We start from the raw sequence: 27281 nt of genomic DNA on the forward strand, positions 1-27281 counted from the left end.
ACCCCCGGTACTCATTTTGAAAGCACACTGAGTAGACCTGGGTCCTTCCTGAAGGGACTGGAAAAAGAAAAAATACTCCCCCTCCCTACCTCAAGTTGAACTCGGGACCTCCAAGGCCATAATCTAGTGCCGTATCCTCTAAATCATCACGGTCACTACTTGTCTGGCGTAGTGGTAATAAATTATATACAAAAACATCCCTCGTGAATCAGTCCTAGCGAAAACCGTACCAAAATTCCTATATCAGTTATTAAGATTAGCCTTCACATACAGATAGAAAAAACGCGGCAAAGGACTTTCCTAAATTTAGGAGATGACAGATAGTAACGAAAAGTTTTATACATAAGCTTTTGGCTGCGGCAGAAGTTAGTCTAATTCTGCTTATTGTGTGCAATAGAATTATGAATTTATAAATTGATATTTTCAACTACAGCCGTCTTACTCATTTTGCGTCATCTTACCTCACCTATTCTCCACAGTGGTCTCTCGTTTTCGAACCTGGTGTGGAGGCGGATGAGAAGTGAACCAGTGCGTTCCGTGCTGTCGACGCGCCAAGCGGTGGTTGTCAGAAGACTGTCAGTGAATGTGTAGCAAAAGCTAAAAATAGCGCAATGCTTCTTCCTCAGCAAGCTCGTGCATGGTTGGCGAGTCTGGTGGCCGTTCTGCTGTGCGCTCGCTCCAGGTGAAGGCACGCGCATAACTCCTCACTCAATTCTTAGAAGCTGCGAGCTTGATGAAAACCACTTGGTTTCTGTGAAGTCACTTGTAAAAAAACCCACCATCACAGATATCGTCACTGCGGACAGTCCGTTTATACTGAAGCTATCCGAAAATTATGCTTCGTTTCAATGAAGCGTGGGATGAAATGTGGGGGACGCAAGAGTCACGCAGCAAGTCGGTGTGCTTAAAAGGGAAATTGGCCATCGCCCCCCCCCCCCCCCATCTGATTTTGTGATAAGAGGGCCCGGTGGACAGCTTGTCTAAACCTGAACACAGAGCAAACATGAAAACAGGAAGGTGGTGTACTGAACTGTGGAAAAAAAGCAAAATAGAAACTTCCTTTTTAGCTTTTCGCTGTATTCAAATTTGTGTCTGTGTCGTGATGTATCGTCCGTTTGAAACAGAGAGATGTAAGGAAGGGACTTATAATGAAAGTTAATTCTTCACAACTACACTATTAGCTGCCGAAAGGAAGTAGCTCTCGAACGGGAACGGCGAACATTTGATGACGAGGCGACAAGTCAACCGAATCCTCCACCGGAAAAAGACGACTGTATGTCATACACGGCATTAGTGACAGTACGTGTGTCCTTTGCCAGCAATCTGGTACCGACGCACCTAATTTGTATGCCTGGTGGGTGGGTGGGTGAGTGAGATAATGCCTCCTTGCCCGATTTAGGTGTTCGTATGAATGTGATCACCCCCAAGAAAATGTTGAAAGAAAACATAATAGTTAGTCACATAAGCTGCGACGAATCAACGCAACAGTTTTACAGTCGCACAGTTTCTCTGTGCTCTGTCAAAACATATGTTTTTAACGTTTTTGAAGTTGTAAGTTTTGACTCTTGATTTCCTTTTTTGTAACGTAGCTCACACCTTTTTATTTGTTGTTTTCATTTCTGTGGGACGTAGATGTGGAATCTCGCCTTTTCTCACTGTTCATTACGTTTACTTGTGACGGCAACGTATTCTTACCACATGACTCATTCTGTAACCAGTGTACAGTATGACAGCTGCCAAGACTACAGAAAGAGAACAAACATTTCAATGACCGGACGGACAGCTCATAATATTGTGAAAAACAACATGAATATAAATGTAAAAAAAAAAAAAATGGTTCAAATGGCTCTGGGCACTATGGGACTTAACATCTATGGTCATCAGTACCCTAGAACTTCGAACTACTTAAACCTAACTAACCTAAGGACATCACACAACACCCAGCCATCACGAGGCAGAGAAAATCCCTGACCCCGCCGGGAATCGAACCCGGGAACCCGGGCGTGGGAAGCGAGAACGCTACCGCACGACCACGAGATGCGGGCAAATATAAATGTCACGAGATAGTTTTCACCATAGGTCGTCTGCTTCACAGTCCAACACCGTTACCACTTAACCATAACGCCGCGGCTGTTGGCTTTCGATCAGTATTGCACTTGTTAATCTTGGACCGTTCACTATTTCTACTTTGCCCTTTTTACAGTTCAGTACACATCCTTCCTGTTTTCATGCTTGATCTGTGTTCAGCTATCCACTGGGCCATCTTACCACTAAATGTGAGGGGGGTGCGATGGGGAGTTTCCCTTGTTAGAGCTGAGATACACGAGAAAGCAACATTGCTCCTCGTTCACCCGCAGAAGCTGTTCAAAATTTAAGTTCAGTCGAAAGCTTATCAAATGTGAAATCCGTTCTGTAATAAGATTTTGTTTGGCAAAAAAAAAAAAATCTCAAAGCTGTTTATATTAATCACGAAATATTGCTGTAAACAGACCAGATGTGATGAGTGAAGATGTCGTTCGTCAGTTTTGGCATTCGTTTAAGAATGGGAGGCTGAATGTTCACGGTAGTGGCCGTCCGTGGTATAGTTAACAACGAACTGGCACAGAAAATTGACTTTTTTGGACAGCCGCCGCACAATACAGATGTGGCTCAAAGTGATTCCCACCTCTTGTGGCTTGGCTTACAACGCTTTGACTACAACGAAGCTCTTAAAGATACTGTCAAGGCATGACTACCACCTCAGGCGGCAAAATTTTATGTAGAGGTAATGTGTCAACACTTTCAGATGTATGAGAAATACTTAAATATTAATGGCTATTATGTTACAGAAATAATACGAAGGTGCAATTTTACGATTTTTCTGACGTGCTTCAACAATTCTAATATTTTGTTTATACGTTAACGGAGACTACTTTCCGTAAAGCTCTTGTAGGAAACTCAATCCCAGAAGTTATTAGAAGTTTTTCTTTTGTGACTTCTTATGGTGGCACTTAAAACGGACATCCGTTTTCTACAAAATAAATATATTTGTAACACTTTTTCATCATCAGTTGCCGCGCGGGATTAGTCGAGCGGTCTATGGCGCTGCAGTCATGGACTGTGCGGCTGGTCCAGGCGGAGGTTTGAGTCCTCCCTCGGCCATGGGTGTGTGTCTGTGTGTGTGTCCTTAGGATAATTTAGGTTAAGTAGTGTGTAAGTTTAGGGACTGATGACCTTAGCAGTTAAGTCCCATAAGATTTCACACACATTTTGAACATCATCCGTTGGCAGTAACTGTGGTCGTATTTCAGTTATTTATTTACTGTTTTTATGCCTACCACTAAGCGCATTCTTCAATGCTATATCACAGCAGTTAATGAAGCATTCAACTTTGGCGATATTTTTGAAGAATTTCATGGTTTACTTTGTTCTGTCGGTCGGAAACTTATTTACGTATATTACGGTTCAAATGGCTCTGAGCATTTGGGACATAACATCTGAGGTCATCAGTCCCCTAGAACTTAGAACTACTTAAACCTATCTAACCTAAGGACATCAGGCACATCCATGTCCGAGGCAGGATTCGAACCTGCGACCGCAGATGTCGTGCGGTTCCAGACTGAAGCGCCTAGAACCGCTCGGCCACACGACGTACATTATGCCGTTGATGAAGATTGTAAAGTGTTCGTTGAAATCCATTAGACGTCTCTTGCCAGCTTTACATAATTTACAATTTCATATATCATGAAAAGCATTAGCACTGTCAGTGATGGGGGGGGGGGGGGAGAGGAAGAGATCTATTACTAAATTGTAGTAGTTGTGTGCTAAGCATTGACGTGTGAAATGTAACGTTCTCGAATATCTCGCTCTGTTAGCTTTACACACAGGGCTTAACAAGCTCTACAAACAATTTTATACTTCCCGCCTAGACTATTTATATATCACAGTGTGTACGTGATGTCTGAGTGTATTGTAGTTGGTTTTCTGTTAAGAAAGCAGTTTTGACTCTGTACAGTCTGAATATATTAGGAATTTTGTGGGTGATTTTTGTCTCTATACGAACGGTACTCAGGCGCAGGATTTCTGTGCTTTTTGCTTATTGTTCCCACTTTTCTTTGTGATACTGTTTGCAAGTGTATCAATATACTCAATGGCTGCACACGGCATGGTTTTTTTTAATTTTTATTTGCGGCATTCCTTCCCGCAGTTATTGTTGCTGTATAGTACTTCATTGGCTTTGTTAAGTAGTACCCTATATGCTACGTGCTTGTATATTGATAGGTACCAAGAGGAACTGTGTGTAGTTGTGTCTGATGCGATGAGGCAGCGTTCATTTCCATTCGTCCTGAAACTTTGAGTCATTGCTGTTCATCTTCGGGGAAGTTACGTAACGTGTAGTCGACATTCTAGTTCGCATGACACATGTCGAGTCGAGGTTTTGAGCAGGTCATTCCAGCAACACCCAGTTCATTATTCAAATAAGATTCCTGGACAGCAGCATTGGTATGCCGATATAAGAACAGTCTGATTCCACTACATTGCCATACTGTGAGAGGCTTGCTATTATCGAAATCGCATCATCAACACCAGCGTTCACTGTGTAATCGACCAAACTCAATAATCCGTGTAAAAACATAAAAACACAACGATTATCTTTCCACTTATATACCGATGTTCACTACCTCAGAATTACATTTTTTTTGTTTGTGAATCATTCGCCATGTCCAGCACACGTGCGAAAGTCGTATGTACTGTACCTATCACTGCATAAAACTGTGTTCTACTACTCCCCAGACCAATAGGGGCATTGTTCACAACGCGTTTAACGGCATGGCGCATTCATTCTTACGATCAATGGACTTCGGGCAGCGACACGAATGTGAAAAGATCTTTTCACTTGTCGATGGCTCTATTTGCAGCCTGCATGACTGTAACGGAAGTCCCCCTGTAACAGATGACAAGTATGTCTGCCGATTTTAGCCGGACAGTACTTCTCATAGTTACGCGATCTTCTTCAGCGATGGTTGGGCTCGGTTCTTCCATGGCGTTTCCACTCAGCAGTAACACTGCTACAGCTAACCTGGGCACACACAGTTCCTATGGAATTCCTCTGGCAGTGCCGAACTCGCTCCCTTCTCATTTTGATACAATAAATGTCAGTGACGTTGACTCGTCAGAATAGCCTGCTGTGACACAAGCACACACATTGGGGTACCCAGAGACTTTGCACTATATTGTGTATACTGCGACTTGAGGTAGCCTTGTTTCAGCGTTGTTCTACGGCTCATTCGATAAGGTATGACATGACGTGAACACTTGATAACAGACGACTGATTTGGATTGAGCGGTTTGCGATTGAAATCTTTCTGGTAAGTATTTAGTAATATTCGAAAATTTGTCCCGGAACGGGAATTGAGCGATGGTTTCCTACTTATCGCAAGCAGTCGTCTTAGCCATTCGATTATCTGAGCGCGCCTCGAGACCTGACTCATACTTTCATTATCACTGATGTTTCCCTTTATGATTTCCGAACATTACTCCCGAGCGGGGATAGCACAATGGTTAGCACACTTGGACTCGCATTTGGGAGGACGAAGGTTCAAACCCGCGTCCGGCCATCTTGATTTAGGTTTTCCATGATTCTCCTAAATCGCTTAAGGCAAACGCCGGGATAGTTCCTTCGAAAGGGCACGTGCGCTTTCCTTCTCCAGCCTTAACTAATCCGAGCTTGTGCTCCGTTTCTGATGATCTTGTCGTCGACGGGACGTTAAACACTGATCTCCTCCTCCTCCTCCTCCTCCTCCTCCTCCTCCTCCGAACACTACTATCAGAGGTATGTGGTGTGCGAGGTGTACGGGAATAGTTCCACTAAGTTCTATGGAGCCTCGTGGCTTACCCTGCCACAAGCAATAAATATGACAGGAATGAAATGTAGTCAAATTAAATGACCCGTGGAAATGAAATCAATGAAGATTAAATGACTTCTGCTTGGAGTGCTACGAAATCGTGGATGGAAAAATCACTCAGTTGCGAGCTGGCAGTGTTAAGTAGTGGGCCCGCTGCTGTAATGTGTCAACCTTGCTGTGTCACGAATTGCAATGGATCATCTCCAAGTCAAATGTTAAAGACATTCTCCACGATGTTTTGAAGGAGAGAGAAGTGTGTGCATAGTTTGTCCGCACACCTTGCTTCCCGGACAATAACGATGCGTGGATCATTCCCACGACTTGACTGAAATGCAAAACGCGGACATTTCTCTTCTGGAGAAAAATTACCGTGGGTGACGACACATGGTGTTTTCAATACGAACCTACCACAAAACGACAAAATGCAGAAATTCACGTGAAGGGTCAAAGTTTTGACGACATAAGCGGCAGTCGAGCCAATGTGACGAGCGAGGACTTTTCTGGACGTTTCACAAGGCTGTATGAAAATTCCGTGTATTGTACTCAAGTGTGTGTGTGTGTGTGTGTGTGTGTGTGTGTGTGTGTGTGTGTGTGTGTGTGTGTGTGTGTGTGTATGTATGGTGCGACTATGTAAGATACCTGAAACTTTGAAAGCCACCAGCTTAAATTTTTTCCATTTTTTTTTATTAATACAGTCTCGAAACATAACGCTACGACCCCACAGATGGATCTACACTAACAGTGTCAAACATTCCCACCATTAGAAACGGCATAGATTCGAGGCACTACTTATTTAGTGTACGAGCTATATCCCCCCACAACTTTTTCTCTTGACGCCAAATACTAATGAAGAAAATTTCGTACGCCCCGAGGATTAGAATGCTTGAACAGCAGTCCACTAGCAAGAATTGAACACTTAAGAAGGAGAAAACGCGTAACATTAATTTTAAAGTCATGTGATTGATCAGGGCAGTGGAGACAATGAACAGCGGCAGATCACATCCAAACGAGATTAGTTAAGTGAACTGGGAGCTTGTGCAGTCTTCTAAGATGACGACATTGTTGCGGAATGTCTCCATCACAAAATGCCCTTCAACTAAAGTCTACGCTGCTGCAAGGTAAATTATTTCGTAAATAATCGATGCTTTCGTGTGGAAGTTTTACTTAATATTATGAAAACATCTTTTGGATGAAACTGTTTACTAATATCAAGGTATTTCAACCTTGTAGATCGGCTGAGCTAATCAATTTTCTTCAGAATCTATTTCAAAGAAAGCGTTGAAAAGTAACTTAAGCAGTGCTTTCGTATTAGACTTTACAGTATTTTCCATGGGAGGTATTCTCCACAAAACCCATTACATCACAGCTAATAAGAATTTTTTTAAATTTATTGGCCTTCTGAAAGTGCCTATACAGCCAGCTAAACACAGGAAATGTTACATTACAGTTGGTTTTCACAGTTCATGGAACACATTACTTTAAGTCGTACCCAGGTACCATGTGACATTAACGAAGGACTGATTCGACATAAAACAAGGTTTACAATCAGTATGTACCAAAGCGAGTAAACAAGACGAAAATGGAAAACACGATACACAGTGGTAGTATGCTATAAAAATCCTATGGGTAACACAATAAGAAATGATAAATCGCCGTTGGTACACGTTTGGGGTATTCTGTCCACATTAATGGCTATATATCAAAATTAACAATAAAATGGTCTTTGTATGTCATATGTGAACTGTTTCAAAAGCTGCGGATAGGAAGTTGAATATTTGTTTGGGCCTGTAACTACCGTCTAGACCAAATAGGATAAAAGTTTACAAGAACCAGACTAGGGTGTTACAGCCACACCTACAGATACGCAAGTATTCAGACATGTACAAAATGGTTCAAATGGCTCTGAGCACTATGCGACTTAACTTCTGAGGTCATCAGTCGCCTAGAACTTAGAACTAATTAAACCTAACTAACCTAAGGACATCACACACATCCATGCCCGAGGTAGGATTCGAACCTGCGACCGGAGCGGTCGCTCGGCTCCTGACTGTAGCGCCTAGAACCGCACGGGCACTCCGGCCGGCTCAGACATGTACACATAGGAGGTACGTAGCGACATACATTTAGAGGCTGAGCGTTCCATAGTTTGCAGAGTGAATTGAGCTTTAGTCTTCCGCTAGCATTTTAAGTAACAAGAGCATTAGATTATAAGCGCAGGGAGCTATATCTTGATGTTGGCAGTGTTGACAAACTCGTACAGTACCTTACACATTGCTACATCGTTGGATACTAACAAGGCTTGGATGATTGTGAGCTGATGACAAAGAACCCTAAGATTATACGTTGCAAGAACGTTTATGTGATACGTGTTCCGAGGACATCGTACAAAAATATGGTTTGGATATCATAAGAAGTGTTTCTGAAGCCTAATCAATGTTAGTAATCCTGCGGATAAGTTCTGAAAAAGAAACCAAATACGAAAACTTAAATCAAACGAATAATTGTGATAGTGTATGTAAGTAAAAATATGGATATAGAAGGCGACGAATAATTTCAGTGACAATTATGTAGTAGCCGAAAGGGTGTGTAATGTTATATCAGAACAAACTTTTTTTTTCGCAGGAATTGAGTTTATTGTGAACAAATGATCTTCCGTTTAAAGTAATTGATTGGATGTAGTTAGTGTGCTTCAACCGATCTTTGATTTACAAATTGAGCGGAAATTTCAACAGAACTATATCACACATAAATCCCTCCATTGAAAAGCTAAGTTACATTTTGTCCAATGCTTGTAGTAACGACAATAAATGTGTACACCAGCTAATTTTAATGCCTGACAGCTCTTTGACATTTGGGTTCAATAAAATTTCGAATAGAGAAATATATCGTTTCATTATTTCGTGGCATGGCTTGTTTGCCTATTAGTAAGCAGGAATAATGCTATGTTTTTATTTAATTGTTATGGAGATCAGAGGCAGAGCACAACTCCAGATTTCTCTGTTCAGCGAATACTTAAGACGCGATTTGTATGTGATACGAGAGTAATTCAAATTCGCATTCCGCCATCGAGACTTACGTTTCTGTATTTTTCGTAGAATGCTGCAGGCGAATGCTCGAATGGTTCATTGTAAAAGCCCGTCATTGTTCAACCGGGCTGGTGTTCGATCGCTAACGACCTGGACGTTTATGAGAAGGTGAATGCCCGTATTTGCAGTGGGCCAAATGTTGATAACATGATACACTGAACAAAGCAGGCATCGAAACCTGGCAAACAAATTTCCTCTCACATGAAGTGAGAAGCTGTAAGACTTCATTTACGGCGGTAAAGTTTATCTTATCTCAAAACTGTTTCCGCCTTTTACGGCCGCTTTTAACCGCAGAATGCTACTGCGATTTCTCCGGGCCACCTCTTTTATTGTCGTAGGACAACAGGACCACGGAGACGAGTGGCCAGTTACACTTGACTGCACCGCAGACTTCGTGGTAACTAAACTGTTCTAGGGATGACCTCAGACGTGTAAAATGCTTTAGAAGCCTGCCACGTATGTTTCACATGTTGTTGTTTCACCCATTCTTTAAACATTTTCTAAAGATGGAGTCAGTCCAGTATTTGCTTAAATACACTATTGGCCATTACAATTGCTACACCACGAAGATGACGTGCTACAGACGCGAAATTAAACCGTCAGGAAGAAGATGCTGTGATATGCAAATGATTATCTTTTCAGAGCATTCACACAAGCTTGGAACCGATGGCGACACCTACAATGTGCTGTTCCAAGTTTCCAAGCGATTTGTCATACACAAACAGCAGGTTGACCGGCGTTGCCTGGTGAAACGTTGTTGTGATGCCTCGTGTAAGGAGGAGAAATGCGTACCATCACATTTCCGACTTTTTGATAAAGGTCGGATTGTAGCATATCGCGATTGCGGTTTATCGTAATGCGGGCATTGCTGCACGCGTTGGTCGAGATCCAATGACTGTTAGCAGAATATGGAATCGGTGGGTTCAGGAGGGTAATACGGAACGCCGTACTGGATCCCAACGGCCTCGTATCACTAGCAGTCGAGATGACAGGCATCTTATCCGCATGGCTGTAACGGATCGTGTAGCCACGTCTCGATACCTGATTCAACGGATGGGGACGTTTGCAAGACGACAATCATCTGCATGAACAGTTCGATGACGTTTGCAGCAGCATGGACTATCAGCTCGGAGACCATGGCTGCGGTTACCCTTGACGCTGCATCAGACAGGAGCACCTATGATGGTGCACTCAACGACGAACCTGGGTGCACGAATGGCAAAACGTCATTTTTTCGGATAAATCCCGGTTCTGTTTACAGCATCATGATGGTCGCATCTGTGTTTGGTGACATCGTGGTGAACGCACATTGGAAGCGTGTATTCGTCATCGCCATACTGGCGTATCACCCGGCGTGATGGCATGGGGTGCCATTGGCTACACGTCTCGGTCACCTCTTGTTCGCATTGACGGCACTTTGAACAGAATATGTTACATTTCAGATGTGTTATGACCCGTGGCTCTACCCTTCATTCGAGCCCTGCGAAACCCTGCATTTCAGCAGGATAATGCACGACCGCATGTTGCAGGTCCTGTACGTGCCTTTCTGGATACAGAAAATGTTCGACTGCTGCCCTGGCCAGCACATTCTCCAGATCTCTCACCAACTGAAAACGTTTGGTCAATGGTGGCCGAGCAACTGGCTCGTCACAATACGCCAGTCACTACTCTTGATGAACAGTGGTATCGTGTTGAAGCTGCATGGCAACTGTACCTGTACACGCCATCCAAGCTCTGTTTGACTCCATTCCCAGTTGTATGAAGGCCGTTATTACGGTCAGAGGTGGTTGTTCTGGGTACTGATTTCTCAGGATCTATGCACCGAAATTGCGTGAAAATATAATCACATGTCAGTTCTAGTATAATATATTTGTCCAATGAATACCCGTTTATCATCTGCATTTCTTCTTGGTGTAGCAATTTTAATGACCAGTAGTGTAGTCGTATGAGAAGCCTTAAAAGCATCCAGGCTGCCAGATGGGCCTGATCTGCGTCGTAGTTTGTGAGGGACTGAAACGAGGATTTGCTTACTTTCCCGAGCTAAGAAGAGGAAGAGAAATGGTCGAGGGAAGTCTGCAGAATGCGGTCTTCGTGTAACACCAACGAAGTTGCGGAACTATATGGTTGGTGTTCCACTAAATGTGACTGACTGGAATGAGAGAGATCAAGTTTTGTTCCAGTTGCTTACTAGCTTCCCGGAAGACACCTTTGAGTGGGTATACATCCGTCCATTCTTGCTAAGTGTCACTACTCAGAAATTGACGTCGCTTCCGCAGGTTGACTTTAACCGTTGGAGCCCACAGAGGCGTGTATCGATATTTATAATTCACTGCCAGTGTTGTGGTTTAGTTAAAAGAACTAACATCAATTTTGCTTGCGTTTCAAATCGACGTCGATGGTGGGTAAGGTTACATATTTTTGGTTTAGGGAGGGTGCGTGTTATCTCAGGCTCTGCACTGCAAGAGCAAATTTTAATACCTGTGGCCGTTTTTGCATTTGTCTGGTCTACTTGAGCGCAGTTCAGTTTAGTGACGTGTGTGAGAAAATAACTCGTTCCGTGACAGAGGAGGGTAAATCGCAGTGAATTTAAAAGGTCAGTAATAAATGTGATGTGGCCTCACACGAAGATGGTTGAACGCCAGTACACTGTTTAAAATCCATAAACTCTGGAAATAGTCTCATGGAGCGGTTGACAGTATAACCTACACCGTAGAAGAATGTTTTAAGTCAGTGGTGCTTTCCTGGATTAGTGCACGTGTTACTTTAGTTTCCGTACTCGTCAATATCCACATATCAACAATATGCAGACGTGTGCACGCACTACCTACACTTTAAGTTACTACCTGCAGTTCATGTTACCTTTAGTTGCATACCTGCCACGTGAAAAGGAATAAGATTCCACTGTTGCTAGGCTGTTCCAGTGCTACCCCATGGGACACCAGACGATAACACGCAATTCCTACATCAACGTTCGCTCATGTGACATGACACTCATATTTGGGACTCAACAGACGTACTTAACAACTTAGCATAGCTACGTTTGCCGGCTAACATTCAGTTAATTGCAAAAGTTTTTTCAAGCAATGCATTTTCAGCGAAGAACTTAATGAATCATGTGTCATACAATTTAGTCATTGAAGCTTCTGTTGCGTTTCAGGAAGTGAAAGGCGGAAGATCATTCCAGAAGCTTGGTTTTTGTGACCTGAATCTTGCCGAGTTCGCTGGATCCGGGGAGACGACTCGAAGGTACCTGCTAGAAGGATACGATACGCGGCATAGGCAAGATAATTCTATGCTGAGAGTATCCGTTAAAATGAATATGCTGTCGGGAGACATTTTATTTAAAGTGTAAGTATTAAAAATGTAATAGATTCCTGTACCTTTCAGTATAATTTATGGAAAATAACGAAGAAACTAATTTTTTTTTCACTTTTTAAGTCCTAACCGTTTGAAGAATGTTAGAATCAAGTTTTCATTTGTGTGTAATAGGCAGTAGTGAACATATTTTGAAACATCAATACATTTAGCATCGCTGTATTATCTTCTCTGAAACAAGTAGCCAGCAGAGGTTCAAAACGGTTATTGTTCTGAAGATAATACTGTAGTAACTGACTGATATTAAAACATTTTCATTGGAGCGCTTTCTATTGTATGGACTTCAGCTCTCTCCTCCAGCGCCACTCTTCTCATCTTTTAAACTGGCATTTTGGTCTCATTACACCTTCATATATGAATCATCGGATTATGCGAAAATTTGGTAAACTTTAAGAAGCTCGATTGCATTAGGTTGTTCGTTTTTGCTGGAAAATGCTGTTTTTCCCGTTGAAAAATGTAAAATGGCTTGGAAAATTTGACAAAAAACTTAAATATTTATGTTATGGTAAGCTGCTTCATCGCAATTGTTCTCTGATTTCAGTCCGTCGCCATCTCTAAAACACAAACCAGTAGTTGTACAAGAGGAAGGCTCTGAGAGGAGAGACGACTACTCCAGCGGCTCAGTGGCGGGATCTGTGGCAAGCGGCAGCTCGGGATTTGGCAGCTTACCAAAGAAGAGGCCGGCCTTGTTCTCATCAGGTCAGAACATCTCCTAACATCGATTTGCGTCTGCTTCTTAATATGTGGTGAGGCTGTCTGCAGAGGTGAGACGCTCCAGCTCACTGGTTGGAGAAATCCCACATAGATCCCGGACGTCTTTCTTTCGTCGATAACAATATTAGTATTACGGGAAAGCTGTGCCTCGTTTGCGCTGTTACAGAGGAAACAGGTCGAGGAAATCTTTTTGGCTAGTGATAGAATTCAAGGTTGGATGCGGAAAAGAGACAGTAATTTTCTATGTGACTCAACACTCAAAAAGAATGACAGCTTAAATGCCTCTGTGCATTCTGTAATTAGTCGGATGTTCTCTTCGCGGTCTCTGCGTGAGCGACACGTTGGGGGTTGTTGTATACTCGGAGATTCGTCACTTTAAACTGTGTACATAGGCTTTCGCAAGATAATCAGCCTGTGCCTTCAAGTGTGTGCTAATTCAAGTTTGTAGCACTTCCGTGCTGCACTCCTGTGTGTCTATCAAACCTATGACCGTCCGTGCTGCCCTTCTTTGTATACGTTCAACATGTGTCGTTAATCCTGTTTGCTATGAGTTCCACACGACTGAGCAGTGTTCTACGATGGGTCGCACGAGTGTTTCGTAAGCAATCTCCTTTGTAGGCTGACTGAATTTCCATAGTACTCCGTCCGAACAGGCTTCGGAAGGCTCTAACGGTACCGACAAACTTCCCTGTCATCCTCAACCGATAGGCGTCACTAGATGCGGATATGGAGGGGCATGTTGTCAGCACACCGCTCTCCCAGCCGTTCTCAATTTGTGTGTGTGTGTGTGTGTGTGTGTGTGTGTGTGTGTTCCTAAGGGACCAAACTAATGAGGTCATCGGTCCCTAGACTTAGACACTACTTAAACTAACTTACGCAACGAACAACATACAAACCCATGCCCGAGGGAGGACTCGAACCTCCGGCGGAAGAGGCCGCGCCATCCGTACATGGCGCCTTAAACCGCGTGGCCACTCCGCGCGGGTCATTTTTTGACCGGAGCCGCCACTTCTCAGTCAAGTAACTCCTCAGTTGGCATTGCAAGAGTTGAGTGCACCCCGGTTGCTAACAGCGCTCGGTAGACCCGAAATGTCACCCAAATACTAGCTAAGCCCGACAGCGGTTAACTTCGGTGATCTGACGGGCACTGGTGTTACCACTGCAGCAAGGCCGTTGTCATTTCTGTAGTACGGGGTGTTTAGAACGCATGTATTGAATAAACTGTGAGACATACAAATATGAAACTTGGGACACATATTTAAGACTCTCTCAAGTGTTGGTTACAGATGTTCAATATGCTCTCCACTAGTGACACGAGCACTATCACATCGATATTCGAATTCCTCCCATACTCGGGTAAGCATGTCCATCGTTACTGATGTTATGGCAGTACGGATCCGGTTCTTCAACTCCCCTAGGTTCTGTGATATAAACGTTGTTCTTAATAAAACCCCACAGAAAGAAGTCACAGGGCGTCAAATCCAGTGACCGTGGAGGCCAGCTGAGAAGTGCTAAATCCCCGGTAGTTTGACGACAAATTCAACGGCTCGATAGAGTTTCTTTCAGATCCGGTGAAGCGTCCCCCTTCTTGTTAAAAAAAATAAGTTGTCCACGTTCAGTCTCGGAAACAACCAGCTTCCTAACATAGGAAGACACTGCTGACCGTTAATCGCGTTTCCATCAAAAAAGAATGGGCCGTAAACAGATGAGTGGGATATCGCACAAAGCACTTTGGGTGAATGTCGTACATGTTCACTGTGTGCATGTGGGTACTGTAGGCCCCAATTTCGAACATTGTCTTTGTTTCCTTTCACACTAAGATGGAAAGTCGTTTAATCATTGAACAAAATGTTCCGCGAGAAAGTGCTGTCACTGTCAAAAGCATTCTGGAAGATCATCAGAAAATGCCACACGTTTGCATTTAACGTTATGACATAGAGCCTGTAACAGCTCCATGACCAACCCATGTCTCAAAACATGCCAAATTGTTGTTGGAGACCGTTATAACTCCCGACTGGCATGACGAGTTGATTTCGTAGGACTACTTTGGAAAGCGGCTTGATTTCGTGGGACGTTTTTGTCGGAAACACGAGGGGGTCAAGGATCTTTCCTTTATATACACATCCCGTTTCCACAAACTGTCGTCCATTCGGAGGACCAGTTTGGTAGCTCAACAAGAAACGTCTTAGCACTGTAATCACGGAATTACACTTTGAAAAATCGAGAACACAGAATGATTTCTGCTTCGGAGTAGCAATTTTAGATGATTTGACGCTAACCAAGGGAACAGAAGACAACTAAGATCTAGCGGCAATGAATAGAAACTAGACAATGTATTAGTTTCTCCAATAACCGAGCGGTGGCGCAGCGATCGATAGTTTTAACTACATAATACTTTGCAAAACGTATATTATTTTTGAGACACCCTGTGTTTAACTAGTGAACCTAAGTATACCACCTGGTTTACCGCCAACTAAACATGCATGATCGCTGTATTTGACACCTTTACAAATAGTTACACCCAGGCAATGTTTGATTTGTTTTTTAAAAAAAAGGGAATATTGACAAATATGGGGCCGAAGTTTGCCTCATCAGCAGTCTTACCTCATTTACGATGAAGATGTAACACAACACTTTCTATGAACTTGTCTCCATTATCTTGTTCTTATCGTTTTACGGACAAATTAAATGATTACATCAAAATTTTTAAGTAATTTTTTTCTTTCGTGAGTTATTTCTCTACGTCTCCCACGTATTGTTACTACCAGAAATTGTTTTCGGTGCCTTCCATGCTATCATTTTGTTAACGAAGCACGTACGTATTGAGGATGTAGATCTACATGAAAACTCTGCAATTCACAGAGGCAGAAGGTTCATCGAGCCACTGTCACACAATTTTTCTTACCGTTTCACTCCCGAGCAGCGCGCGGGAAAAAAAGAGCAGCTCTTATTTTATTACGATTGTAATTTTTCCCTATGTAATTGGGCATCAACAGAATATTTTTACATTCGGAGGAGAAAGTTGGTGATTGAAATTTCATGAAAGATGTTAACAGTACTCAGGAAATGTCGCTTAAGGGTCTCTGAAATCGTCTCCTTTACAGGTAGCCTAATGTTTCACAGATTTCTGCCAATAAATAAGGGTCGTTTGTTTCGCCACTACTATGGTTAAGACTGCGTATTAGTTTCACTGCATCTCTCTTCGCAAGGAAGCCGTACGTATTTGACTCTTATGACTGGTTACAGAGATACATACATCCGCTTTTGTTCTGTACTGCAGAAGCCATCGCACTTGATTATTCTGTCTCATAGTGACGAGTTGTATAAGTCAGTTGACCCTAGAGCCTCGCATCGAGCTGTCTTTTTCATAGACAATAGCATCTCGGGTAATCGAAAGAGGCAGTACAATGGCTAAGACATTGCATTCGCATTCAGGAAGAGCAGGTTTCAAATCCCCGTCCAGCCACTCAAATTTAAGTTGTTCTTTCTGGCAGATGGCGGGAGGTTTCCTTCCAAAATGGCACGACCGATTTCGTTCCCAATCTGTATCCAGGCCGAACATTTGCTCCGTTTCAAGTAAGATGTTAAACACTTCATGTACTTTATTTACACGCGCGCGAGTGTTACTCGCGCTTTCCGATAGATCGCTTATGTACATTCTGAAACAAGAAAACCGACTCACTACGAAGGAATTATGCGAATGGCACGGAAATCAGTAGATGTGATCTGCATGTGTACACCAACTAGTGATTACAATTTCAGATAGAATGGTTGATTTATTCAAGAGAAAGAGCTTAACAAATTAAGCAATTCAGTAACGGGTTGGTCCACCTCTGTCCCCTATGCAAGCACTTATTCGGTTGGAATTGATTGACATAGTTGAGGGATGTCCTGTTGAGCAATATAGTGCCAAATTCTGTCCAATTGGCGCATTACATCATCCAAATCCCAAGCTGGTTGGAGGGCCCTGCCCACATTGCTCCAAACGTTCTCAACTGGGCAGAGACCGGGCGACCTTGCTGGCCAAGGTAAGGTTTGGCAAACACGAACACAAGCATAGAAACTCTCGCCATGTGTGGGCGGGCACCATCACGCTGAAACGAGGATGGCTTGCCATGAAGAGAAACAAAACGGCTCGTCGAATATCGTCGACTTGCCACTGTGATGTAACGGTGCCGCGGATGACAACGAAAGGGGTCCTACTATGAAAAGAGATGGCACCTCAGACCATCACTCCTGGTTGTAGGCTATGCCACCGCTGTCTGGGCGGTTTCCAGACACGTCTTCGGCCTGAAGTCTCATTGACTGAAGTAGAATTGTCTTCAGTGAAGAATCCCGCTTCGAAATAAGCCCCGATGACCAACGAAGACCTGTCTGAAGACGCCCCAAACAGCGGTGGGATACCAACCTGACTGTCGCCCGCCATACGGCTCGACAACCAGGAGTGATGATCTGGGGTGCCATTTCATTTCATAGCAGAACCCCTTTGTTTGTCATCCGCAGCTCCCTTACAGCACGGCGGTACGTCGACAATGTTCTAAGATCCATTTTGTTTCCCTCCTTGGCTTACATTTCAGCATGATAGTGCCCGCCCACACACGGCGAGAGTTTCTACTGCTTGTCTTTGTGCTTTCCAAACCGTACCTTGGTCGGCAAGGTGCCGGATCTCTCCCCAATGGAGAGCGTTTGGAGCCTATTGGGCAGGGCCCTCCAACCAGCTCTGCTTATAGAATTTGGCGCGATATCCCCCAGCAGGACGTCCAACAACTCAGTCAATCAATACAAAGCCGAATAAGCGTTTGCATAAGGGCCAGAGGTGGACCAATGTGTTATTCACTTGCACACTTTGTGAAGCCCCTTCTCTTGAATAAATTATCCATTTTTTTTCTGAAACTGCAATCATTTGTTTGTATATTTACGCCGTACCTATCGACTTCCAATGGGATAGTTCCTTCGTGGTGCGTCTTTTTGTGCCGTAGAGTATATATTGATATGAGCGTATGCATAGTGCATCGTTTGCTACATGGGCGTACTTTCGTTCGTGATCAACTCTCCCAGACAGGAGAAAGTAGTGGGGTCCATGAGTTGTCTACAACACCAGCAGATGGTGAGTACATTCTTACAAAATAAGTAGGTTTCGACGCGACATTAGTGTGTGGAGGGCAGGCTGCGAGCAGTAGCAAGGTTCCTCGCAGCATATGAAATTTATAAAGTAGTCCAAAATATCCAGGACGCACTGCTCTATCTTCAAAGTCTGGGAAATGAGGTGTCTTTCCACTGCGTACCCAGGCGCAAATGTAGCAGCCTAGGCGGCATGTCACCATAATCAGTTTAACGTGCCCTCTCCGTACATGCTATCACCTCATTGCTGAGTTGTAGTGTCATGTGAAGATGGGAAGAAGATTGGTGGCTGGCAGTTATAGACAATAAGCTCCATCTAGTTAAGTCAACAGCTCGGTCATGGCGTACTTCCTTTCAGTCACGCAGACGGGAAGAGGTCCTTCTTACTAGCCTTCGCTTCGGACACAGCCCTATGACGCATGGCTTCTTGCCCCTGCGGTAGGACCCTCCAATGTGTAGTGCTTGTGGCGTACAGATCGCAGTGTGCCACAGTTTAGTTTACGAGAGGGCCGTAGCAAATTTTCCTTCAAATTTGTCCTCTGCTTTAACTGACCATGACGTGATTGTGGTACGATTTTTAAGGTTCTGTGAAATGTCCGACTTATTCCATAAAATTTAAGGGAGACGTTTTTAATGTGTTACCTTGGTGGGTGGATCATCCATGTGTTTTTGTAAGTGAGCAGGCAGCCACATATCCCTGTGAAATTAATTTAGCTTTCCTCTTCTATCACTTGCGTTTCAATTAACAGTTTTAGAACATACGACTATTCATGCTATGTAGCGAATATGAGATAATGTGATTATGCGGGTGACCGTGGTGAGATTGTGTGAGAATAAGTGCAATTGTGTCAGATTGCCTCTTTCATCTTTTATAACATTTTCGACGTTTTAACCACTTTCGTTCCTACTAATTTTCGTGAGGGCCCTGATAACCTCGCCGTTGAGCGCCACTACACTACAGACCCAGCAGCAGCATTCCAAACATGCCTCGTAGGCCTTAGATCTTTAGGTCGAGCTGCTCACTTCGTTCGCCAAGTTGGTGGTTTCAGACGACATTCGTCCGCGAGAAGAGTTCCGTCTGCTGATATTTTACCGCCTCCCCCCTCGCAATTTTACTTGCTGACTACGCGTAAAAACGATGTAGTGTTAAATGTTAGAATCCGCTGTTAACTTATACAACACACAGCTTTACGACAAAAAGTGTAGTTGTGCGTAACGTCGCGATGTGTTTCTGAATCCTGTATTCCAAGTAGCCTGTGTTTCATCGTGTATTATGTTTGTGTACTATCTATTTAAGAGGAAGCAGATGCATAATGTTAATTGTAGTCTAGATTAGCTTTGACAGCAGAACGTTCCTCGCGTAAATGAAACCAGGACTCGATCCACTGCAGATATGCAGTATACCAGTGCTCCTATCATCTGCTTTGTATAATGGAAACTGGAGACCCATGAAAAATGTAAACTATTATGCTTAAACCTACCAGGTAACTGAAAGATGTAGTAGCTAAGCGTAACATGCATGAACAAGGGACGTGAATCCGCAGAGGGTGGCATGTCTCCTGCCCGCTTATATCTGGAGCTGTAAAGCACAGCGAAGTTTGGTCATTGGACCCGTTTTCGGAAATACCGTTGTTGCATCGGGCATTTAGTAGTATCTGTGGTTCGTGCTAAAACACTGGTACTTTCAAACAATATGAATAAAATTGTGGTTTGAGACGGTAACAACTGGGGCTCAAAGGGTTAAATAGGTCAGTGCAAATGTCTTGGTGGTCGCTGTGAAACGGACACGGTCGATTCCGCGTTCCTAATCGTTGACAGATCCGAGTTTGGCATACATCCATGTTGCTTTCGTCGTGGGCCGTTAAACGATAATTTCCCCGCTATGTATGTTATTCACTTATTTTTGAGATCCGCAGTGACTAAATGCATATTTGCAACCGTTATCTGCACACTCCCCCCCCCCTCTTTTTCTTTTCTTTTAGATACCACTCCTATGGAGCAGCGGGAAATAGCACACTGATGTCCGTAGTTGTTCCAATACGAGAAAGTGTTTAATGTTTACCCGTGATACCGTGCCATTTCTTTACGTTTCCATGGTAACGTCTGCTAGCTTACGCTACAGACACGGCCTTTTTTTTCGCTCTATCCATCTTTTTATGTTTTTTTGACGCTATCCCTTTTTATTTTTTTGCTAGCAACTTTTTATTTTGGTTTTGTTTTTTATTTTTTGTTTTTTTAATTGTAAATTATTTCCTCTGCCAACCTTTTCTTTTGTTATGTATGGGAAAAGGCGTCTTTCAGTTACGACAAACAAAATTAGAATGTACACCCGTAGCAACAACAGAACAAGAGTTCCTTCTGAACTATGAAATAGAATGTGAAAATAATAGTGTGATGATAGATAATAAAGAAAGAAAAATGTAACCAAATCCCGCACGCCATTCCATGTGCATGGCCCATCGGCGTACAGAGTCCATGTTCCAAATTGGTACAACATTTCGCAGCGTGTGGAGCCCCATGAAGGCGGTCATCCTCTGCCCGGTACTCCCCAACTGTGAGGGGGGTTATCGAAGACACTGCGCAAATAGTTCGCAAATAGTTGTCGGTATCGGGGTGTACACTCAAGTGTGCTATGACTGTCCTGGAGAAATTGCCAGTAATCAAGCACCATCTTCTCATCATCTCGAAAGAGGTAGTATATGGACATGCCTTTAAACCATGTGAAAGCGTGAGTCTTCGCAGGTGGGAAATAAGTATCCTCTGGACAAAGGAGGAGCCGTGGCTCAATTGTGCGAGGCGCGATACGTAGGTAGCAGGCGAGGATCTTCTGCACTAGCAGCCATACCTCTAACGCCGATCCACATGTTAAACGGTGTTCGTCAGTACCCACGAGGTGGCAACGTGGGCAAAGGGGGGAATCCGTCATCCCAATAGCGTGCAGCCTTTGTCGTGTTACAACCTTCCGGTTCACCACCTGGTACCACGCGGCTCGTACCCGCGTGGGGAGGAACAGCTTCGGGACTGCTCTCCACACTGCAGGCCATAGGGTCGTAGGGCTCTTCCTCTCAATCACATTGCGAGGGATGGACCTTAGCAGCAGTCTGTAAACGTCTCTTGCCTTGGGAGTGTTGGGAAGGTCTGGGTGCACGTAACTATACTCAAGAATAAATGCTGAGAGGTGCGAGAGTGAGGGTGTAATGTGCACAACCGTGACAGGTGGCAGAACAGACGCCGGCAGCAATTCCTCTAACAGATGACCCGTAAGGGAAGCATCTGTGTGGGTCCACAATTTCATCATTGTGCACAAGTATAATGCTGTAGCCCTCGCTCGTACATTTATAAGTCCCAGTCCGCCATCAAGCGGAGGGAGGGTGAGTGTTTCGTAGCGGACTTTGAATAGGTGTCCGGCGGTAAGGTAATATCCAAACGCTGCTTGCAGTCTGTGTGCCATCGCTGTCGATATCGGTAGGACCTGGGCCATGTGGATCACCTTAGTCGCCACGTGAAGGTTGAGGTATTCCACACGCTGTAGGAGGTCCATCCGTCGAAGTAAGTTCCGGCGAACTTCTGTGCGTATTGCCTGTAGTAATCGTCCATAGTTCATGGCAGCCGTGCGGCGCACATCCTGTGTAAATGTTACGCCCAAGAACCGGATCTTGTTAACTAGTGGGAGTGGGGCTAAGGCGTCGTCCTGTAGACCTCTCCCAATGGGCATCGCTGCCGACTTGGCCACATTCATGAGGCTGCCCGCTGCCAATCCATAGCGATTGATCCATTGTATCACCGATCGTACCTCGTCACCAGATCGGACAAGTAATAGGTCATCAGCATATATCCTGCAGTGAAAGATGTGATCCCTCAATGACATGCCCGAGAGCCTGTTTTTCAACCCTCCGACAAGTGATTCGAGTGCGATTGCGTAAAGGATCATGGGGAGTGGGCATCCTTGGCGAACTGATCGTCGGATCGGAAAGGGACCCGCAATCTGTCCATTCACCAGTACACGGGATGCAGCTCCACGGAAAAGGCGCTGAAAGATGTCGAGAAAGTCAGGCGGGAAGCCCATGCGGGCCATAACGGACAGAAGGAACTTGTGGTGAACTCTGTCGAAGGCGTGGTCGAAATCAATGGAGATCAGAGCAGCTCGAAGGCGACAGGATGTGGCGATGGCTATTAAATCCCTGCATTCGCTGATTGCCGTTTGCATGTTGGTCACTCCGCCCTGTGTCGTTTGCTCCATTGAGAGGAGTAGGGGCAGAACCTTCTTTATGCGGCTGGCGAGTAGTCGGGCGAAGATTTTATAGTCAGAGTACAGCATTGTAATGGGCCCGTAGTCATCGACCGTCCGACCTCTGGAAGGCTTGTGTATCGGTATGAGGAGACCTTCCACGAATGCAGGTGGCACGTGGGACCCGGGGGTCATCAGTTCTTGGTACATGATGATCCATCGGGGCATCATTAGATCGCGGAAAGTCCGATAAAACTCGAGCGGCAGGATGTGGCGATGGCTATTAAATCCCTGCATTCGCTGGTTGCCGTTTGCATGTTGGTCCGTCTGGCCCGGGAAATTTGTTGAGTGCTCCCTTGTTAAGTGCGTCCTCGATGTCGTCCCGTGTAATTCCACCTAACAGCGTCGCCGCTGCTGCATTGTCGAGGGTGTGCGACACGTGCTGCAGTATGTCGTGATCGTCCGCTTCCTCGTCCTCTGTATTGACCTCGTCGTAAAACCGGCGATAGTGATCTGCGAAGGCTTCTGTAACCGGCCGCCTGAGTCATTACGACCCTATCACCTGGCAATAAGAGGTCCGTGATCAGCTGCTGTCGGCGTCGGCGGCTGTCGAGCACGATGTGATGCATAGACGGGTTTTCTCCTTCCGCTCGGTCTCGACGTCGCGATCGCGCTACGACCCCCTCCAAACGTTTCCTCGTAAGAGACAATATTTTACCTTCAATTCGGCGGCTTTCCATTTGTCGGTTTGGAGATGGTGGTTGGCTGTCGAGTTCGCGAAGCATTGTGTAATAAAAGTCCAATGTGTGACGATGCCAAGCTGCGATCTCTTTTCCGAATTGTGTTAGCACACGCCGAAACGCTGGTTTTGCACAGTCCACCCACCATGCTAGTGTCGATGGGGAAGACGACGTTCGCAATCCAGCCATGTGTTGGCGATAATCTGACGGCATTCCGGGGCTTGAAGATGTGCCACATTCAGCTTCCAGGGTCCTCGGATGCGCCATATCCGCTGCTGTTGTAGAGTGAGTGTGCATATGAAAGCGCTATGATCGGAGAAGGCAAGTGGCCAACGTTCGGCGTCCAATACTCCCGGCGCTAAAGCACGTGAGACATAAAGGCGGTCTGGGCGACTGGCTGAGTGACTAGTAAGGTATGTCGGCCCGGGACGGTCACCGTGCACTGTCTCCCACGTGTCGGTGAGAAGCAGATCTCTAACCAGGAGCCGAAGTTCTTGACAAGTCGAGAAATGTGGGACTTGGTCTTTGGGGTGGAGCACACAGTTAAAGTCGCCGCCGAAGATATATTGATCGAAGCGGCTTATAAAAAGGGGGGCGATATCCTCCGAGTAGAACAGCGATCGTTCGCGGCGTTGGTCAGTTCCTGATGGAGCGTAAATGTTAATGATGCGCGTGCCCCGTGCTGTGATCGCCAGCCCTCTTCCTGACGGAAGGTAAGTCACTTCGTCGACGGCAATTCCGTCGCGAACTAGTATTGCCGTACCGCTGCCATTCCGGTCCGCCGGTGACACATATGTCACATAACCGTAGAAAACGGGGAGGGCCGCTATATAAACTTCTTGCAACAGAGCAATGTCAACATCCGAAGAACGAAGCATCTCACGCAGCAACTGGATCTTCACTGCCGTTCGTATCGTGTTGAGGTTAAGCGTGGCGATACGATAAGCTTGTTGCCGAACCGCAGGTGTCAAGTTATCCATTAAGACTGGAAATACCGATGACGCTTTTGACTGTATTGACACCTCCGCATCCCCCCAAACCTCACCTGCAGTCGTTTCTAGAGAGCCGGCGCCAATGGCGTGGGCCCCGTTGGCGTGACTTGCATGGTGCCGTCGTCGTCGTGGTCATCCGCCCACGTCGGGGAACTCAAAGCAAGATCGGCCTCCCTGGCTTCCTCAGGACATGGTATGGTTGCTTGCACTCCAGAAGGTGGTGGGCAGCATCTGTCGTGCATATCGGCATCCGATTTTGCCACCGTAGATATATGTGGTTTGTCCTCAGTTCCGTTCGGTGATGACACACTGCAGCAAATGGCGGCTGCCTCTGTGGCAGCGTCGTCATTGAAGGTGGAGTCGTCATCCTCTGGAGGCTGTGTCGCATCCCGTTCGGAAGTTGCTCTACGCCTCCGCTTCCGTCGCTTCGGAGAGCGTTTCTTCCTGGCGTGTCCTTCTGTGTCAGACGATGGCAAAGATTCACGACGTTCCGGCACAAAGGCAGCCGTAGGCACAATAGGCGAGTCTACGGCCATGCTATCGTCTTGTATGTTGTTACCCGTCGACGGGGGCGGCGGCATCGGAGTTGAATCCGTAGCTTGTGGAACGGGTGTGTCATCATCGCCCTGTACTGGAGCATGGAGCCGCGACCCAACAGTGGATGTCGGCTGTCGTGGTGAAGTGGTAGCTGTCGTGAGGGCTGCTGCATAAGTCACGGGAAGCAGCGTCGGCTGCGATGGCGGGTCCGCGTGAGCCGGCGGCAGTTGAGTGATTCCACGTTGGATACATTCTGATCTGAGGTGTCCCTCCTTCCCACAACTAGAGCAGGTCTTCGGTTGCCCATCGTAGATGACGATGGCACGGCAGCCACCGATATTCAGATATGAAGGTACATGTCTTTTAAGGCCTATTCGGACCTGGCGGACTTCGTTCAGCACAGGATATGCCTGGAATTGCGTCCATTTTTCCGCAACATGATCATGGACCGTGTCGTAAGGGCGCAGCGCTTTCACGACGTCCTCCGCCGGTAGTTCGAAAGGAAGTTAGAAAGTTCTGATCGTGCGAAGTCCCATGCCAGAATAATCGACGTGCACAGTCCCCACATTGCCATCAGCATGGCAGAAACGGAGGCCCTGTTTCGTGTCCCGAAGGATCCGTTCACATGTTGCATCGTTGGTGATCTTGACATATACGATACTACTCACAATGGACAAGTGAATGCCGGGAATGTCGGTCGCCGGGATTTTAACTTCTTCTCGTAGAAATCGTTCGACTTCCAGTGCTTTGGGCCGTACAAATTCGTTGCGGAACGTAAATTTGAGCGTCGATTATCTGTATTGGTGCGCCATAGTGATCTATATGCTGACAAGGGAACCTCCCCATCGCACCCCCCTCAGATTTAATTACAAGTTGGCACAGTGGATAGGCCTTGAAAAACTGAACACAGATCAATCGAGAAAACAGGAAGAAGTTGTGTGGAACTATGAAAAAATTAAGCAAAATATACAAACTGAGTAGTTCATGCGCAAGATAGGCAGCATCAAGGGCGCTGTAAACTCTGAAGCGCCGTGGTCTCGTGGTTAGCGTGAACAGGTGCGAAACGAAAGGTCTTCGGTTCGAGCCTCCCTCGAGTGAAAAATTTTTTATTTTCAGACTATTATCAAAGTTAAGGTACTCAAACATAATCAACTTCGCTCTCCAAAATTCCAGGACGTGTTCAGATTTGCTCGGAAACATGCATGATTTGACGGTCTACACACGGAAAAATTTGAAAACGTTAAAAACATGTTTTGACAGAGCACAGGGAAAACTGTGCGACTGTGAAACTGCTACATTCATTTGTTGCAGTTCATGTGACGAACTCTTATGTTTTCATCACTTTTTTGGGAGTGATTATCACATCCACAAGAAAACCTAAATCGGCAAGGTAGAAGAATCTTTTTACCCATTCGTCAAGTGTACAAGTTAGGTAGGTCGACAACACATTCCTGTCAGGTGACGCACATGCTGTCACCAGTGTCGTATAGAATATATCAGACGTGCTGTCCTGTGGAGGAATCGGTTGACCTATGACCTTGCGAGCAAATGTTTTCTGTGCCCATTGGAGAGGCACGTCATTTCGTCTACTAATCGCACGGTTTTGCGGTGCGGTCGCAAAACACAGACACTAAACTTACTACAGTGAACAGAGACGTCAATGAACGAACAGACGGATCATAATTTTGCGAGAATAAAGAAAGTAAAATTTTCACTCGATGGAAGACTTGAACCAAGGACCTCTCACTCCGGAGCTGCTCACGCCAAACACGGGACCACGGCGCTCCTGAGCTCATAATATCCTTAATGTTGCTTATGTTGCGCATGGACTACTCAGTTCGTATATTTTGCTTATTTTTTTCGTAGTTCCATACAACTTCTTCCTGTTTTCTCGATTGATCTGTGTCCAGTTTTTCAAGGCCTATCCACTGTGCCAACTTATAACAAAATCTGAGGGGGGGTGCGATGGGGAGGTTCCCTTGTCAGTACGGCACGCGCGAAACGGCCGAGTACGATGTAAACAACACGGGCGCTCGCTCCGCGACAGGAACACAAACAGCGCGTCCTCACCGCAGCACAGCCAAAGCTCAACTTGACCTGGGCGTGCGGCGCTCCCACCCCACATAAGTGTGTCGTGGGCACACAACCGTAACCACGTCATAAAAATCAATGGTCGCTCGTATCTAAATACACAGACAGCACCATTGTTACGCCGTTACATGTAGCGTACCATTTCCCACTTCCCTTCTGTCCATGACGAACTTTTGTAGATATGATAGTCGTTGTACCATACTATCAGTTATGTCGAACTAAGAAGCTGTTCCTTCGTTGTCTAGATACTAAGAGCAGGAGATTTTCACAAGTAAAATAAAAATTAAAAATAACTATAAATCGGAAGTTCAATATTGAATGTTATCAAAAAGCATGACACGGTACACACAAAAATACACTACTGGCCATTAAAATTGCTACACCACGAAGATGACGTGCTACAGATGCGAAATTTAACCGACAGTAAGAAAATGCTGTGATATGCGAATGATCAGTTTTTCAGAGCATTCACACAACGTTGGCGGCAGTGGCGACACCTACAACGTGCTGAC

At 45.2% G+C, this 27281-nt stretch overlaps 1 protein-coding gene across 3 annotated transcripts in view; it reads left to right on the plus strand.

Annotated features, from left to right (window-relative positions):
• The window catches only part of LOC126248799 (protein FAM102A), a 496607-nt gene that overhangs the window by 370976 nt on the left and 98350 nt on the right, over positions 1–27281 (plus strand). For all 3 annotated transcript variants that reach the window (XM_049950189.1, XM_049950190.1, XM_049950191.1), the window contains exons 3-4: positions 12129–12319; positions 12888–13045. In XM_049950189.1, the coding sequence (XP_049806146.1) occupies positions 12129–12319; positions 12888–13045 (349 nt within the window). The remainder of the gene's footprint in view (positions 1–12128; positions 12320–12887; positions 13046–27281) is intronic.

The sequence above is a fragment of the Schistocerca nitens genome, chromosome 3, assembly GCF_023898315.1.
Source record: "Schistocerca nitens isolate TAMUIC-IGC-003100 chromosome 3, iqSchNite1.1, whole genome shotgun sequence".
Lineage (NCBI taxonomy): Eukaryota > Metazoa > Arthropoda > Insecta > Orthoptera > Acrididae > Schistocerca > Schistocerca nitens.